Raw genomic sequence first — 17,742 nt, forward strand, 5'->3', positions numbered from 1 at the left:
TAATTATAGAATCTTGATCCAATTCTATTAAAAGTGCCTACGCTATCTCCAACTCAAGTTGATTCCTAATAATGTCAAGAATCATTCATATTGTGCTATTGGAATCATATCACGTATAGTACAAGCACAAATCGAAATAAGAGATACAACTTTTTGGTATTTGTTTTGTTATCCAAACCCAAGACTTAATTTGAACCATCATAAAAACTTGTATGCCTTCAAGGTTTTGATTGTTAAATATAATATCATTTCTATGAATCCAAATAGATCGCATAGTAGTTATTCAAACAACTTTGAAAATTTTATTATGTTTTGTTGTAAGCCATTTTTGTGTATATCCTAGATAATAAAATGAGATTATCAACAATTGCTATAATTATTGTGAAACATCCTCCATACAAAGAACACACCTGGAGGTAAAGCTTTAGTGGTCTATAAACATGCAAAGAAATCCTCATTTACCCCATCCAGATTACTATACATCAAAATATATGCAAATTTAACAGTGTCACCACCCTTTTCATCCTCCTTCCATGATCATTCATCTACCTTTTGTCCTTTAATTTTAGTTTCCTTAATTAGTTGAACAATTTCTTCTACCATACATTTGCTTGCCAACACCCAAATTAATTTAAAAAATACTTTATTATTAAAAAAATTGAGACGACAAAACATGCTACATGATTTAAAATGAAAAGATAAAAATGTTATTAATATTAAATTTAAATTATATTTTAAATAAAATATGATGGATGAGAATGAGAATTTACAAACACTTACATTAAAAAAAATCATTAAACAACAACTAATAAAAAAAAAAATCATTAAACAACAACTAATCTTAGAAACAACAATTAATTAATTACTATATTGAATAAGTTAGATATTATTTTATAAACTAAAAAATTATTGATATCTAAAAGTAGTTTCTATTATTAATAAAATTTTATAAAGTAATTTTTAAATTAGTATATCTAACATTAACTATCAAGATTTTAATTATTAATTATTTTAAATTATAAATTAGTCTTTACAAATTATTAATTGAGAATTAAAGTATTTAAAAATACATATATAATAATTATTAGATGAAAAGTGTGAACACAAAAACTTAAAAAAGAAAAAAAAATGAGGTTTCTTGAATTTGATAAAAGAGAGTAAAAATAAGTATTGAATGGATAAAAAATTGTAAGTTTATACGATTAATTTGAATGATGAGAAATATGTTTAGTGTTATTTTTTTTTTCATTTACAAGATGTCTTTGTCCTATATGTTTTATATGAGTTTGGTTCATCAATTCTTTTACAAGTTTCTTGAGACATAAATAGTCTCTCATATAATCTTCACACATACAAAATGAACACATGAATTTGTGAGATTCACACCAACTTTTTCATTAGCAAATGTATCACTTGAACCAAATACCATCTGCAGATGCAACCAAAGACATAAACATCAAAATAAACAAACTTGTTTTTATAACATAAACTTAATTTATATATTAATTAATCAAAAGTTAACACAATTAACAAACTTATATATAAGTTAATTTTAATTTGCTATTCATCGGTGCTTCTGAAACACATTATCTAGAATTTATGATATATCAAAGTGCAGAAATTGAATAAATTTTATTCAGAAATTGAATTATCGTTTCGGTTATAAATTCGAGAAGAGAATTGAATACTATCTTGCAAATGGTGTCCAACTTACAGATGGAGAAAACTGAGATAGAGTTTATAGCGGCAATTGGTCCCAGAAAAAAGTACCCTTTAATTAAAGTTAAAACAATTTTTTGTCCTACAATATTACTCCAAAACATCAATTTCTTTTATTGTTCTCACTTATTACTATATGTTTTTTTAAAATTAATTACAATTATTTTTGAAAAATGATGATATTATACGTGGCATCAACATTGTGTGAAAATAATTGAAGTTTCCGCATTTCAAAACAAGCATCACTGTTTTTCCTCTGACCTCTCAATTTAGATTCCCAACCATTTTGTGTAGTCATTCATATCCTTTGCTCATATTTTCACAAAAAAATAAAAATAAAAATAATGAAGAATTAAATTCAGGCCATTCTCTTTACATATGGAGATGCTAATTTGAGTTAATCAAATCTTAATTATAACATTCTTCTAGTGTTAAGACATTGTTAGTTATCTCTTTTATATTAGAAAATAATATTTTTTTTATTTTCTTCTTCTCTTTTACTCACAGAAAAATGTTACAAAAAGTAAAAAAATCAAATATTTTTCAGCCCCCCACTTGATCAACACATTCCAATTTTATTTCTCATATATTTTTATGTTTAAAGAATCGAAAATTTATTTGTAGTATTTATTATGGCCATTGACTATTGATATATTTAATACAATTAATGTTTCTGTTTCTGGTGCAATGGGCACTTTTAATTTTTCTGAAACCACCAACTCATCCACCCAAAATTCAATTGTAGGAAAAAAAAGTATTTGTAGATTTTATGGAGCAGAAAGTAAAAAGTGATTTATTTTATCAGAACCAAAATATTTTACAATTTTAGAGAAATAGAAAGAATTATAAAACATATTTATTTAATAAAAACTAAAAACACAAAAAAAAACTTTCCAATATTGTCCTCCATGAGCAACCCTAGACACATAAAAAGAGAAAAAAGAAAGTGGGCCTAAACCTTCATGGATTGGTCCCCTCTGTGGCATACCCTATCAAGTAAGATCTTTGGGATGAGTTTGGCAATGTGGCAGTCCGGCGGTGTGACTTTCACAGTGTGGCTTTCGGTTGCTATCTAAAGCCACTTCCCACTTTTGGCATTTTGGTGAATGCGCCACACAATATATATATACATATATTATATATATATATATAAAACTTTATTTTATATATATTATAAATGCTATGAAATTACCATAGCTAGCACCACCACCTTATTATAAATATAGACATAGATGATGCAGCAAATCATGCACCACTTCTGTGTGAAGTCTCTTCCTAAGAGCAACTTACATGAAGAGGCAGAGAGAGTGATGCAGCCAAGGATGACTTGCCGGCGTTATGCTGCATGCTCTTAGCGGTGGCTTTGCCGGCAAGTGGTTCTTGGCTACGTTTGGCTCTTTTCTTCTCATGTAAGTGCCACCTAGGACCAAAACCCCTTCACTTTCATACACACTGCTAAAGTATATTGTGGTAAGTAACCAACCTTGTGCTCATCAAAGTTAATGTTAATTGTCCCTTTCTTTTGTTCATGTTTGTTTTCTTGATCAAGTTGAACTCACAGGCTTTTATGTGTTTTGTTCATTGTGTTGAGAAAGATATATGTGTAAAGCTTTGTGAAAGGTGTTTGACAGATGCAAACATGATTGGAGGAAAAGAGAGAAGTGAAAGGTGTTTATGAGATGTTTTTATACTTAGTTTTAATATTTCTTTGTTTATATAATAATAAACTGGTTTTGTGCAGTGAAAGAATAGTTTTGTGTAGTATATTGTTTGACAGAGAGGTTGTGCATGTACGTGTTGAGCTTAATTGGCGTGGAGATCAAGACAATATGTCAGCACACAGCACAGAGAATTGAAAATGTTGAACAGGTAGTCCATTCATACCATACATTATTGTCATTTTCTTTGACCAATTAAACATGGCACCAAAAACAACCACATATTCATGAAGGTGATGTGACTGAGAGTGAACAAAGTTATGAAAACAAACACTTGTTTATTCGTTTGTGTTTCTGCTTCATTTTCTTTACCATTTCATTCTCTTTATTATTACATCACAGTGTTTTACATTTATTGAAAATTTGATTAGCTATGAACAGTGGCAATGCATAGCACGGTATGAAAGTGAAGTGTATGTTGGAAAGGCACGTTTATCTGTGCACTGTCCATGTCCATGTGCAAGTAAAATGCTTAATTGCATGCACATGCTGAACCTTTTGTACGTGGGGCCATCCAAAGTGGACCAAACAATTATATCTCTGCTTCTTTTGTACATTTTGAGTCTCCCAAAATGATTCCTGAAATGTATCATGTGCAGCAGTTATGTGTCATTGGTACGTAAGCAGAATTTCATTTTCTTTTCATTTGCATATTTTACACATAAAAAATAAAAAAATTTCAAACTATCTGCAAGATGTTCCATCATCTTTGAGTTATGGACAGCATTTATGAAGTAGCAGCGTGCATTTTCATCGTTATTTTCTTTTTATTTATGAACTAATCCAGGGTTTTTACTATTTTGTTTAAGCTCTTTCATTTCACAGCAACTTTCTTCTTCTTTCTCTCTCTCTTAACTTCGACCACCATTTGTCTCCCCCAAAGGCACTTTCTCTCATCACTGCCATTTTCTCAGTTCATGTTCTTCACAGATTTCTCACATCGCTATGTTATCAAACTCAACCCTTTTGCAAGGAAATAAACAGAAAGACAAAAAGGGTATTCGGAGCCTTTCACGAATGAAAATAAAGAGACATTCTTCGACGACATGAGCTCATGATGTCGGAGCCTCCATGACATAGCAAACAAGAGTCAAAAATCTTCTATGGATATTCATATTTCATGTATATATGTACTGTTAAATTTGGTTGAAGTGATTTCAGATTTTTGCATGTTTGAGATGATGAAGTTGTAGTGAAATTTTGGTAAGCGCAATTTTTTTTTTCTCCAGTTTCCGGCAAAAAGTGTTCTTCGCGGTGAAAGTGTGACAAGACGAAGACAAGGATAATAATGTCATTTTTATTTGTTTTGCAAATTAAAATTTAATCAATTATAATATTTAATAACCATTGAAATAATTTGATTATAAATTTAAGGATTAATAATGTCAGTTAACTCGGAGATAATTTAATGTGGTTCATCACCCTGAAATCCACCTGAATAAAAACTGCATGAACTGTAAAATAACATTGGCAAAATCGAGAAAGAGAAGAAAAGGTGGAAGTGACTAAAATATTAGATTTTGTTTAAAAGTTTATTATATTATAATTAGTTTTTAATTCTTGGAAATGTGTATCTGCAGAAGAATCAATTCTTATTTTAAAATAAAGACTGCGTTAGAACGAACACATTGTTTTACTGTATCACAAAGATCTTTAGTTTTTACCTTTTCTTCAAATTATTTGAATTAGTTTTTAGTCTGAAAATCAATCACATTTAATGTTTATTCTCTCCTTTTAAGTATTTGTTTTAGGAAAATTAAACTCAAATCTATTTTCAGAAATTCTTCATATATATATATATATATATATATATATTTCTTAATAAAAAGATCATCTGATTTCTTTAACAGTTGAATTTTTGGAAATTTTTTTAATGTCGTTATCATTTTTAAAGTTTAACATTAACTAGTTTTTTTTTCGTCAATTAGATATTACTTTTCGCTTAATCTTTAATTTACTTTATATATAAAAAACATATAAAGTAGACATTTACTAAGGTTGACATTTTTATTGAAGAATTTGATTGAACTGCACATCTATATATATAAAGCTTTCATTAAAATTTTCCTTAGAAATTCATTAAATATATACAAATTCACTTCACCCTACAAAAAAGAATTTTATTTTGTACATATTTGAGAAAATGTCTCTATTCCTTTTTTTTTATTCCTTTTTAATTGTGGGTTGAATAACTGGATAGAGGACCCAAAATACACCAGGCTTTCTTTTTGGGCTATTGCTGATCCATGTGAGATTTAATCATTCTTTTGTTTTCTAGACAAAATTTAAAATAATTATAAATTCAAATCCTAAAAAAAGTTGAAAAGAAAAATAGATGAGATCTTTCAGTTTTTTTTCTAAAATATTTGGTGTAGTTTAAAATGTAAATTTCCAAAATATAAAAAAAAAATTATTTTCATCATAAGAAAGTGGTGTTCTAAATATAACCTTAAGGTATAATAAACTAAACCGTAAATCCTAAAACATAAATTATAAAAACAGTTAAACTAAAAGACTTACCCGAAATGGTAAATGCTTTTACATATCAAGCAAATGATTTGTTTTTATCCATATAAAGAATTTACACTCTAAATTACACCAATTTTAAAAAAAACGAGATCTTTCTATCTAAAATTCATATATATGAGAATGAATAATTAAAATTTACAATAAATGGTTCAAAATCTCCTAAAAATAATAGAAAAAATAATCGGAGTATCACCAAACCTGCTTACTTGGATGTTGTTGCCTTAACTTTCATAGTTGCTTCGATTTTATATAAAGATACGAAACAATTATGTTTAAATATAAAACAAATTTTATTAATTTTTTTTGGGAATAATTAGGTTTATCTTTATTGCTATCAATAGTAAAAAAAACCATTAAATGTAGTGGATTTTTAGATCAATATTTCTCTACAGTGTTTGATAAAAATAATTGTGAGAATTTTTTTAATAAAATTTAGTGGTGTTGGAAAATATTATTGATTAAAGTGGATATCTTTTGTGAATGAGGTGATTGATAGGGTTAACAGGGAGGAAGAAGTTGTGGCTTGTATTCAAGATTAATTTCTTTAAAAACTTGCGATTTAATGTGCTAAGAATTATTAAAAAAACTTATTATTATTATAATTTCATCTAGCTTAGCTTATTACATTCTGCAAATTTTCAATTTGAAATGCAGGAGAGGTGTTCAAGAAATATGTGGGGTGCATAAAGTAGAAACCAGTTCACTGTTGCTTCTATTTTTGTTTTAGATGCTGAGATGGTCATTCACAACACTGGGCTTAGCTCGTTTTGTAATTTGGATAACTTTTATTGTTTTTCTAGACCTATTCTTCCTCACCCCATCAAATTTCTTCATGCACCCATAAATTTTAAAAGAAGACTGTTTTACCCTATTTTTTTAAATGACTTCCCAATATCTTACCGAAAGCTTTCTCTATAACATATTTTTCCAGAATTTATTAATCATATTATAGGGATATCGTGTGCGGAAGCGTAATAATTTCAACAAAAGATTATGAGAAATTAAAGTAATAAAGAAAAAGAGAATGATACCAGAAATTTTTAGGTGGAAAACCCCTTTAAATAGAGGTAAAAAACCACCGGCAGAGAGCCAAAACTTCTACTATAATGGTACTGGGAGTACAATGAATTCCTCTCAGGCTAATAGATAAATAGCCCCAAAACAAATTCTCTTTATATGAAAAGAGAGAGGAAGCAAGTGTGTGTTGTTGTTGGTTGTGTGTTACATTGCTGGAAGGAAGCCACAATATTTAGTGGTTCTAGGAGACAACTATAATAAAGACAATTAATGGTAATTAACCTCCCTTTAATAACAATTAATTGTGAACGGTAAGTAACCTCCCAATAATTTCAATTAATTGTCAACAGTAAGTAACCTCCCATTTATGCCAAGAAAACGGAAAGGTGAGTTGTAACCCACAAATCTCCACCTTGACTTGCCTTTGACTGGAACGCTCTCTCGCCATGAAGCCTTGATTAAGTATGGATAGTACCAGCTAAGTTCAGGCAATGATCGAACTTAGCCGGTGGAAGTGGCTTGGTCAACATGTCTGCAAGATTTTCGGCGGTATGAATTTTTTCAACAATTATATCTCCGGTATCAACAATGTCTCGGATAAAATGGTGCTTAATTTCAATGTGTTTGGTCCTTGAGTGATACTTACTGTTCCTGATTAAGTGGACAACACTCCGACTATCACAAAATATAACAAGAACATCTTGTTGAAGACCAAGTTCACTTACTAAGCCTCGAAGCCATATAGCCTCTTTCATACCTTCTGTAGCAGCGATATATTCTGCTTCAGTGGTGGACAAAGCCGCAATGGCTTGAAGTGAAGAATACCAGCTGGTAGCAGACCCACACAGGGTAAAAATGTAGGCTGAAAGTGAACTTCTCCGATCTAAATCACCACCATAGTCAGCATCAACATAGCCAACTGCTCATCCGGGATCGACTCTATGTTGATCAAATACCAAATCAAGATCTGGAGAACCTTTCAGATAACGAAGTATCCATTTAACGGCTTCCTAGTGTGCCTTGCCTGGATTATGCATGAACCTGCTAACAATGCTAACAACATAAGCTAAATCAGGCCTAGTACATACCATAGCATACATGAGACTTCCAATTGCATTTGAATACGGGACATGTGACATGCGCCTTTTGTCCTCGTCTAATTTTGGACACTGATCTGATGACAACTTGAAGTGGGCGGCAATTGGAGTATTAACAGCTTTGCAATCTCGCATTCCAAATTTGTCAAGCATCTTAAGAACATACTTCTTTTGTGATAGAAAAAGTTTTTTAGCTTGACGATCTCTGTTGATCTCCATTCCTAAAATTTTCTTGGCAGGACCTAAGTCCTTCATATCAAATTCACTACTAAGTTGGGCCTTTAACTTGTTAACTAAAAATTTATCTCTTGCGGCAATCAACATGTCATCAATATATAACAACAAGTATATAAATGACCCATCGGATGTCTTTTGAAAATAGACACAATTATCATAGCTACTTCTGGAGTAGCCATGTCCAACCATGAAAGAATCAAACCTCTTATACCATTGTCTTGGTGATTGCTTCAAGCCGTAGAGAGATTTCTTCAAACGACATACATGGTTCTCCTTTCCAGGAACAACAAACCCCTCAGGCTGCTGGATGTAAATCTCTTTCTCAAGATTACCATGAAGAAAAGCAATTTTCACATCTAACTGTTCCAGCTCTAAATCATACAAGGCAACTAAAGCAAGTAATATACATATTGAAGTATGACAAACAACAGGAGAAAATACTTCATTAAAGTCAATACCTTTCTCTTGATCAAAACCTCTTACAACAAATCTTGCTTTATTCCTTGTACTCTCAACACCAGGGATCCCTTCTTTTCTCTTAAAGATCCACTTGCAACTAATGACTCGTTTTCCTTCTAGTAACTTCACCAATTCCCATGTTTCGTTTTTGAGAAGACTCTCAACTTCTTCTTGCATAGCAGCAATCCACTTTGTTGAGTCATCACTAGAGATAGATTCAGAGTAATTCTTGGGTTCACCTTCTTCACCCATCTCTTGTGCAATAGTTAAAGCATAAGTAATGTTGGCAGATTCTGCAATTAATCTTTGAGTTGGTTTTCTTGGTCTCTGTTGTGGAAGTTCTTGAGCCATAGACCACGGTTGTGGTAACCCTCGTCGTTTAGGTGGACATTGCTCATGTGGACTCAAATGTTCATTTGTACCATCAATAACAATGACTTGATCATCTTGAGTACTGGAGGAATTGGGAACGTTTTCCTCATTAGCAGGTGTTTTAATCTCAAACTCTACCTTCTCTCGAGCATCTTCCTGATCACCTGTATCAATTGAGGAAATGACAATATCTTTTATAGAAGAGAGCATAACATTTTCATTAAAGGTCACATTCCGACTGTGAATTACTTTGTGAGATTCTAGGTCATATAAACGATAGCCTTTAACCCCTAAGCCATAACCCAAAAAAAATGCACTTCTTAGCACGAGGATCTAATTTTCCCTCGTTTACATGAGAATAAGCAGGGCAACCAAATATTTTAAGATTAGAATAATCAACAGGGTTACCTGACCAAACTTCTTCTGGAATGTTGCAATCAATTGATCTGTTAGGAGAGCGATTTATCAGATAACATGCCGTTGAAGCCGCTTCAGCCCAAAAAGATTTACTCAAACCAGAATGGGAGAGCATGCAACGAACTCTCTCCAGGATAGTTCTATTCATCCTTTCTGCAACCCCGTTCTGTTGTGGAATACTTGGGATGGTGAAGTGTCTGAAATGCCTTCCTTCTTGCAGAAATCATTGAATTCATTTGAACAGAACTCAAGGCCATTGTCTGTCCTTAGCCTCTTTATCTTCTTGCCAGTCTGATTCTCAATCAATAATTTCCACTCTTTAAAAGTGGAAAATGCTTCATTCTTATGTTTGAGAAAATACACCCAAAGTTTTCGTGAGAAATCATCAATAATTGTCATCATATAATGACATTTACCTCTGGAGGGAACTTTTGACGGACCCCAAAGATCCGAATGAACTAACCTTTTTCTGCTTACCAAAAATGCAATGTTCACAGAAATCAACTTTTCCAGTAAAGTGGTTACCAAGGTGACCCTTCTTCTTGAGGATTAGAATTCTCTTCTCACTCATGTGGCTTAATCTCATATGCCACAACTTGGTATTATCTTTGTTGGGTGAGGCAACAGTTGCAGAACATGTAATTGTTGAACCCTGCAGCACATACAAATTATCACTCCAAATTGCCTTTAGTAACACAAGAGCTCCTTTAGACACTTTTAAAACTCCACCTTCGGCTGAGTATTTACACCCATGAGATTCAAGGGTGCCTAAGGAAATGAGATTCCGTTTCAACTCAAGGACATATCTGACACCTGTTAAAGTTCTAACAATTCCATCATGTGTCTTGATTTTGATTGTTCCTTCACCAACAACTTTGCATTGAGCATCGTTTCCCATCAAAACAAGACCATTATAATCTGGTTCATATGTGGTAAACCAGTCTCTATTGTGAGACATGTGAAAAGAATAACCAAAATCAAGAATATATTCATTTTTAGATCTTTGTTTAGTGTTGGAAGCTACAAAACAATCCCCATCAGATTCAGTTTCAACAATACTGGCTTCGACATATTTTTCTGGTTGTTTACCATTTCCCTTATCTTCTCTATCTTTCTTATTTTTCAATTTATAACATTCAGAGATCTCGTGTCCCTTTTTCTTGCAATAACGACAATATTTGGAGTTCTTGCCTCTAGATTTTTGACCTAGATTTATACTTATTGTTCATACCTTTCTCTTGGTTTCTCCCTCTAAATACTAATCCTTCACCAGAACTTTCAGAATGAATTTGAGTATCAAATTTTTCTTTGGCTAGTAAATTAGTCTTGACATCATCAAAACTCAAGGTAAGATAATTACCGTATAACATAATTTCTTTGAATTGTCGATGCGAGGGTGGTAGAGAAACAATAAGTAGAACAACTTTATCCTCATCATCAATTTTAACTTCCAAATTTTCCAAATCAATTATGATGGAATTAAATTCATCAAGGTGAGATTGGATGGGAGTACCTTCGGACATTTGGAGTGTAAAGAGTCGCTCCTTTAACCGGAGTTTGTTTGCAAGACTTTTGGTCATGTATAGAGACTCCAATTTACTCCATATGCCTGCTGTAGTTTTCTCGTTGATGACCTCACATAACACCTCACGGGACAAGCATAACTGGATTGCAGACAATGCCTTTTCATCCAACTCATCCCACACCTCCTCCGTCATAGTGGTTGGCCTCCTCATTTTACCTGCCACAACTTTCTTTAAACCATTCTGGGTGAGAACAGCTAGCATCTGGACTTGCTAGATAGCAAAACTGATTTTACCATCAAATTTCTCAATAGCAAATTTCAACATTGTTGAACAACAGATCCTGGTTGAATTATCGAAAAAGCTATGATACCAATTTGTAGGGATATCGTGTGCGGAAGCGTAATAATTTCAACAAAAGATTATGAGAAATTAAAGTAACAAAGAAAATGAGAATGATACTATAAATTTTTAGGTGGAAAACCCCTTTAAATAGAGGTAAAAAACCACCGGCGAGAGTGCGAAAACTTCTACTATAATGGTACTGGAAGTACAATGAATTCCTCTCAGGCTAATAGATAAATAGCCCCAAAACAAATTCTCTCTATATGGGTTAAACACTTACACCCCAAGAGCAGAAATAGAGAGTATATGAAAAGAGAGAGGAAGCAAGTGTGTGTTGTTGTTTGTTGTGTGTTACATTGCTTGAAGGAAGCCACTATATATAGTGGTTCTAGGAGACAACAATAATAAAGACAATTAATGGTAATTAACCTTCCTTTAATAACAATTAACTGTGAACGTTAAATAACCTCCCAATAATTTCAATTAATTGTCAACGGTAAGTAACCTCCCATTTATGTCAAGAAAACGGAAAGGTGAGTCATAACCCACACATATTTTGTAAAATGTTTCCTGGAACATAATTTACAGAAAACGTGTCCCCCAATCCACTTACTACATACACCATACCTTCAAAGCAACCTTACACTTGAAAAAAACATGACTCCCCGATTCCTTCTCATTCCCGCACAAGACACACAAACTACTTTCCAAAGCGATCCCTTTTTTCTCCAAATTCACCCTTGTCGGTAGCCTATCAGCCAAAACTCTCCACGCGCTAGTCATTGAAGAAGACAACGCCTTAAGACTCCAAATACCTCATAAATAGAAACATAAGTATCATCCTCAGCCAAACTTAACCTACTATAAGCCGAACTAACAGAATAAACAGAAATTTCATTCCACCTCCAAACCCATTTATCCATAATCCATGAGGACAAAATCTTGAAAAGAAACTAGTAAGTTAACTTGTAAAAAACATGAGTGAGAGACTATAAAAAAAATTAAAGAATAGTGTAATGTAATATATCTATATTATATTTTATTTTATAATAATGGTCATGATAACTAAAACCATATATTATTGATATATAACTTCGGAAGCAGAATTATGGAACTACCGTACAGATACTATGTTGTCATTCAATGGAAATTAACATAGCTGTGAAGACAAATAAGTGATTGTTATGTCTTGTCTTCATTCTAACTTTGCGGATATGGTTGTTTACATAACTTTACGAATGAGTGGAGCAACACAAATATGATTGGAAATATAAACAAGTAACAGTAACCTTCCATCCATGTTATCCATATTGTGGGGGACTGAGAAGGAGTAAACGAGTCACAATGAAAATCAACAAATTGGAGGCTTTCGTAACATCACGTTTTTCATGCAAGTGGTAACAACTTCATTCTAATCATTCTTTCATAAACTTCTCTTTCTTTCTCATCTTTCTACTATATATATATATATGTGATACACATTAACAGGTATTGCATACAATCAGGCAAATTAAGCAAAATCCAAGATGGCCTCTCTATCAATCTTGAATTCAGAATCGGATGAAGAGAATTGGGTGATCCAAATCAACCAAATGTCTAGTGAAGCCAACCACTCAATCTTGAAAATAATACTAGTTTGCATATACCAAGTTCCCAAATCTTTGAGCTCTGCCAAGCCAGAAGCCTTTGCTCCTCAATTTATAGCCATTGGTCCATATACTCACTTTCGCCCTGAGCTCTATCCCATGGAAAGGTTCAAAGTTTTATCTGCCAAAGCGGTTCTAGACCACTTCCAGAAACATGATCTCAAACAAGTGGTCCAAGAATTCCACAACACAGCAACCTTCATCCGTGCTAGTTACCACAAATACTTGGACCTCAAAGATGAAACCTTGTTATACACCGTTGCCATTGATGCTTTGTTCTTGTTGAACTTCTACCACAACTATCTCAATGAGAAATTTTCTGGCTCTTTCATGGCGGGGCTAGAAGATCGAGTTCGCTTACGTGGTGTGAAACTAACTAAGGATGCCATCATAAGGGACATCCTCATGGTGGAGAACCAAATTCCAACCTACTCCTTGTTGAAGATCTTGGTCCTTCAAAGCTCCGAACCTCCTCATTTAGTTCACGACTACTTGGGTTCGATGCTCTTGTCATTCTGCCGTCAACACTCTCCACTTAACCTAACTCACGTCCCCACATGTTCTGAAGCTGTATCTAAGCATCACCATGTCTTGGATCTCATGTACCATTTGGTGGTCTCTAACGCTGAAAAGCCTGAAACACCGATACCTGTTCAAAGCCAAGGTATGTGTATAAACTCTTTGATAATACAGAAATTTTATCAGATGATTCAAAATTGTTCTGGTCTCTATTAATATTCGCATAACATTAGTGCCATTGTTTATTCTTTTTATTGTAAAAATTAACGAGAATGATAGAGATATAGTGATGTTGGACAACCTAGCTGTCTTATCCGTTGATCTGTTAGTTTTTGGTTATATTTGAATGTTTGGTGATAATGTTATCTTTAGGTGTTTTTGTTGTGTTGGATGGTTCGGATAAGGTTATTGGATATTTTTTTTAAGTATTGCAGTTGGTATGTATATGGTTTTTAAATGGTTCATATTGCACAACCTAGCTAATAATTTGAGTGGTAAACTCTACCACAGGTACTTCTGTATCCCAGAAAAGCTCAACTTCTGAAGCCATAACAATTTCCTTTAAGAAAGTTAAATGTGCATTGACATGGACACTAAACTCTATGAAAAAGCTGAAGGACGTGAATATTCCTCTTGTGAAACCCATTAAGCGACACCTAGATCCAGTGCTAAAAGTGTCCTCTCAACTTAAAACTCTTTCATCACATCCAAAACTTTCTGGAGAAGAAGAAGAAGCTCCTTTGGTTGTCAAAATCCCTTGTGTGCGTGAGCTTCATTCAGTGGGGGTCTTTTTCCAACCCTTGGAAGGTGGTAACATGGCCATTGAATTTGACGAAAAGATGGGCATACTTTACCTCCCTGTGCTCAAATTGGACGTGAACTCTGAAGTGATAATGAGAAACCTTGTGGCTTATGAGGCCTTGACCAAACCAGATTTTCTCATCTTCACAAGGTACACAGAACTGATGAGGGGAATCGTAGACACTGTGGAGGATGTGAAGCTGCTAATGAAGGCAGGGATTATAGAGTCAAGTAGCTCTCTCAGTGTGCAAGAAACTGAGGAACTATTCAATGGAATGAGCAAATCCATTGGACCCACCAAGACCCAGAAGTTAGATGAAACCATTAAGAAAGTGAACAAGTACTACCAATGTAGGAGGAAGATCAACTTCTTCAGGGTCTTAACAGAATATGTGTACAAATCGTGGAAGTTCTTCACACTTCTTGCCACCTTTGTTCTCTTGGCCATGACGGCTATTGAAACGTTTTGCTCGGTTTATGACTGTCATAGGTATTTTAAACCAGAATAAGGTTTCTCTATATATTTTTTAATTTTGCGAGTATGGCGTATAATGAATGGTAATGATTTGGAGTGTATAATGTTTCTGTAAAATTAAAATATACCTTCATAGGATGTTACAATTAATGTATGTTTGATATGTTATCCAAGTGAAACCATGTATTATATGATTTATACTTTTTCTATTTCTTATACTCCTGATGTCTGAGTTTTTCGCCATTGCAATCCATCACAGAAAATGCTATTATGCAACTGAAACCCTGAACTAGGGTTATAAGTAGACTGAACAAACTCATAATTAGTTTTAATTTGGTTTGTGTATTCTTTCAATAAATTTGATTCATAAAAAAATGTGTTGAAGTTAAACAAAATGCTATGTTAACTAAAGAATTAGCTAAATTTGGGCGACAATCATTCTTTCTAAACATATACTATAAAAGTAAAACTTAAAAACATAATATGGCAAGGAATGTATTCCTACGTATAGTTCATGTCCCCTGCAACAGCATAGACCATGCTCTTGCACATGTAATTGCTGACACAGTGTTTCTCGTGGTTAGGAGTGTCGTCGGTTGTTTCCATTGATCTCTTTGCACATTTCATTCACTTTTGTAATGCACCTAAGTCTATCAACTCTTTTATGAGAAGTGTGTGGGTCTCGGTGGTTAGAGAGATTTGGTGCCATAGGAATAAGGTCATCTTCAAAAGCGATGTGGTAGATCATTCTAAAATCTTCACTTTCACCCAGTTGAAGGCTTGATCTTGAGTAATTTCTAAAATTTCTAGTGATTGCTTCTCCTTCTCTGACTAGTGTCTTGCCCTCTTATCTTGTCTGAATTCGTTATAAGTTGTCTGTATTTGTTTTAGGTTGACAAGTCTTTATCTTTTGTTGGGCAGTTTGGAGGGGTGGTGTGTTGGTTGTTGGTGAAGTTGGGTAAGGTTTTTTCCTTTGGTGATCCTTGTTTTGTTTGTGTGAAGTGTGAACCTGTTGGTCTCTGTAGTGTCAGGTTGGTGTTGGTTTAGTGTGTTGGTTTTTTTTAATGCTTTGATCTCTTTTGTTACGTGTTGGATTTCCTCCCTTTAGTGGAGTGGGGGTGATAAAGGAGATGTACTTTAATTTCATGAATTGTATAACTCTTGGACCACCCCTGAAGTTGTTCTATTTATTAATTCTTTATTGTTGATAAAAAAAGTTTGATTTGCCTATGTATTTGCTTTGCTTAATCTATTTCAGATTTTAGAAGTGTTTTACCAAAATTAGAAAAAAAAAACTTTTTATTAAAATCAAATAATTTTAAAATTATAAGTAAACTCGTGCATTTAATTTGTAATTTTTAAAATTACATTTTTTAATATTAGAAAATATTTTATGATGCTTCTATCCACAACAAATATAAATATATAAATTAATTTTTAAATTAGTTGTCATATTAAGAATGGTCTAAAGAGATATGTCCATATGATTGTGATAGAAGTGGAGTTAACTACAACAACACTTTTTTTTATAGATATGTCCAAATATACATTATTATAGACACCCTTTTTTTTGTCATCGTGTACTTTCGTCTGATATATGCTAAATTGTCACTATGTGCTTGACACTATTGTAGCATTAATCATGTGCCAAATAGTAGCATTTGACTGCTTACACACATCATTAAAAAATTTCTATGAATTATCTTCAATAGAAAATATAAAAACTAAAAGAAAAATTATTTTCTGTATGAGTTTGAAACAAGACTTTAGATAGCTGAATCCGAAGTAACTTCTACAATCTATTTTTGATAAAGGTGTACCTAAATTCGGAATCAATGAAATTACAAATTCAAAAATATAGAACTTTAATAAAAAATAAATATTCTCTATTGTTGGAACCTTTACAATTTTAATGGATTTCTGCGTTAATTTAGAACAAGTACGAATACTATATCATAGATAATAACTGTTTATAGCGACACGTATAAAAAGTTGTCATTCGGGAAAATAAATAATAAAAAAAAATATTGAACTACTTGGGTCGTGAGTGAGGCAACTGCGCAGGGCTCCAAGACACAAGAGAGGAGTTGGTCGTTGTTGTCACAGGGAGCAAGGAGAGCGTAGAGGGGCAGGGAGGCGTAGGGAGAGACGTGTGACGGGAGCGATGGCGTGGGACGAGCAGCAGCGACACGACGAAGCGGTGTTGGAGCAGAATGGAGGTGGCGTAGTGAATAACAACAGAACCAATAATGAAGAGTGAGTTGGAGTGAACAAGTGAAGAGGGAAGTGAGGATGAAAAATCGTTGGTGGGATTTTAAGAGCACATAGTTAATGACGGTTCTGGGCATAACTGTCGTTAATTGCCTGTCTGTTTGCTTATTAACGACGGTTCCAAGTCGTTATTTTCCTGCCTTACTGGTTTTTAACGATGGTTTCAGACATAACCGTTGTTAAAAACGTTGCATAACTACTAGTTTGCCATCACTTTTTTTTTATTAATGATGATTTTCTTTTAACCGTATTTGTATGGGGTTACGGTATAGTTATTTTGTACCAGTGATATATATAAAAGTTTAAGGTTTAGAATTTAGTTTGAAGATAAATTTTCATAAATCTAACGTAGTAAGGATAGGTATCCAAAGTTAGATTCTTTAAAATATTGAATTGCAGAATCATGACTCTTCCTTTTGTATACCTAGGAGTTCCAGTGGGCAACCATAGGAAAAAGGTCTTTTGGAAAAGTTTGGTAGATGAAATAAAAAATTGTCTATCTAAATAGAAGGGTAAACATCTTTCTTTTGTCGGTAGAATCACATTGATAAACTCTTATTTTTGCGATACAGTACTGGTAGGGTCCGCACGACCGAT

The 17,742-nt window shown here is 33.2% G+C and overlaps 1 protein-coding gene and 1 long non-coding RNA gene across 4 annotated transcripts; both read left to right on the top strand.

Annotated features, from left to right (window-relative positions):
- The first annotated feature begins 2,966 nt into the window (after positions 1-2,966).
- On the top strand, positions 2,967-4,617 carry LOC137837791 (uncharacterized). The gene is made up of 2 exons (XR_011085518.2): positions 2,967-3,189; positions 3,315-4,617. It is a non-coding gene; the product is annotated as an uncharacterized LOC137837791 (long non-coding RNA).
- Positions 4,618-12,705: 8,088 nt separating this feature from the next.
- On the top strand, positions 12,706-15,092 carry LOC137837792 (putative UPF0481 protein At3g02645). Of its 3 annotated transcripts, none has more exons than XM_090301927.1 (3): positions 12,706-12,830; positions 12,922-13,743; positions 14,109-15,092. In XM_090301927.1, the coding sequence occupies exons 2-3, from the start codon at positions 12,960-12,962 to the stop codon at positions 14,906-14,908; spliced, it is 1,584 nt and encodes a 527-aa protein (XP_090158053.1). In that variant the 5' UTR covers positions 12,706-12,830; positions 12,922-12,959; the 3' UTR covers positions 14,909-15,092. The 3 variants fall into 3 exon arrangements, with proteins under 3 accessions (XP_090158053.1, XP_068503022.2, XP_068503023.2); XM_068646921.2 differs by having other exon boundaries at positions 12,939-13,743; XM_068646922.2 differs by lacking the exon at positions 12,706-12,830 and having other exon boundaries at positions 12,876-13,743.
- The last annotated feature ends 2,650 nt before the right edge of the window (positions 15,093-17,742 follow it).

The sequence above is a fragment of the Phaseolus vulgaris genome, chromosome 4 (genome assembly GCF_051622355.1).
Source record: "Phaseolus vulgaris cultivar YP4 chromosome 4, ASM5162235v1, whole genome shotgun sequence".
Lineage (NCBI taxonomy): Eukaryota > Viridiplantae > Streptophyta > Magnoliopsida > Fabales > Fabaceae > Phaseolus > Phaseolus vulgaris.

Bases quoted from the DNA above. Each gene is read 5' to 3' on its own strand.
- LOC137837792 (XM_090301927.1), top strand. From the start codon at position 12,960: ATGGCCTCTCTATCAATCTTGAATTCAGAATCGGATGAAGAGAATTGG. The intron at 13,744-14,108 runs GTATGTGTATAA...ACTCTACCACAG, and splicing joins GATACCTGTTCAAAGCCAAG to GTACTTCTGTATCCCAGAAA.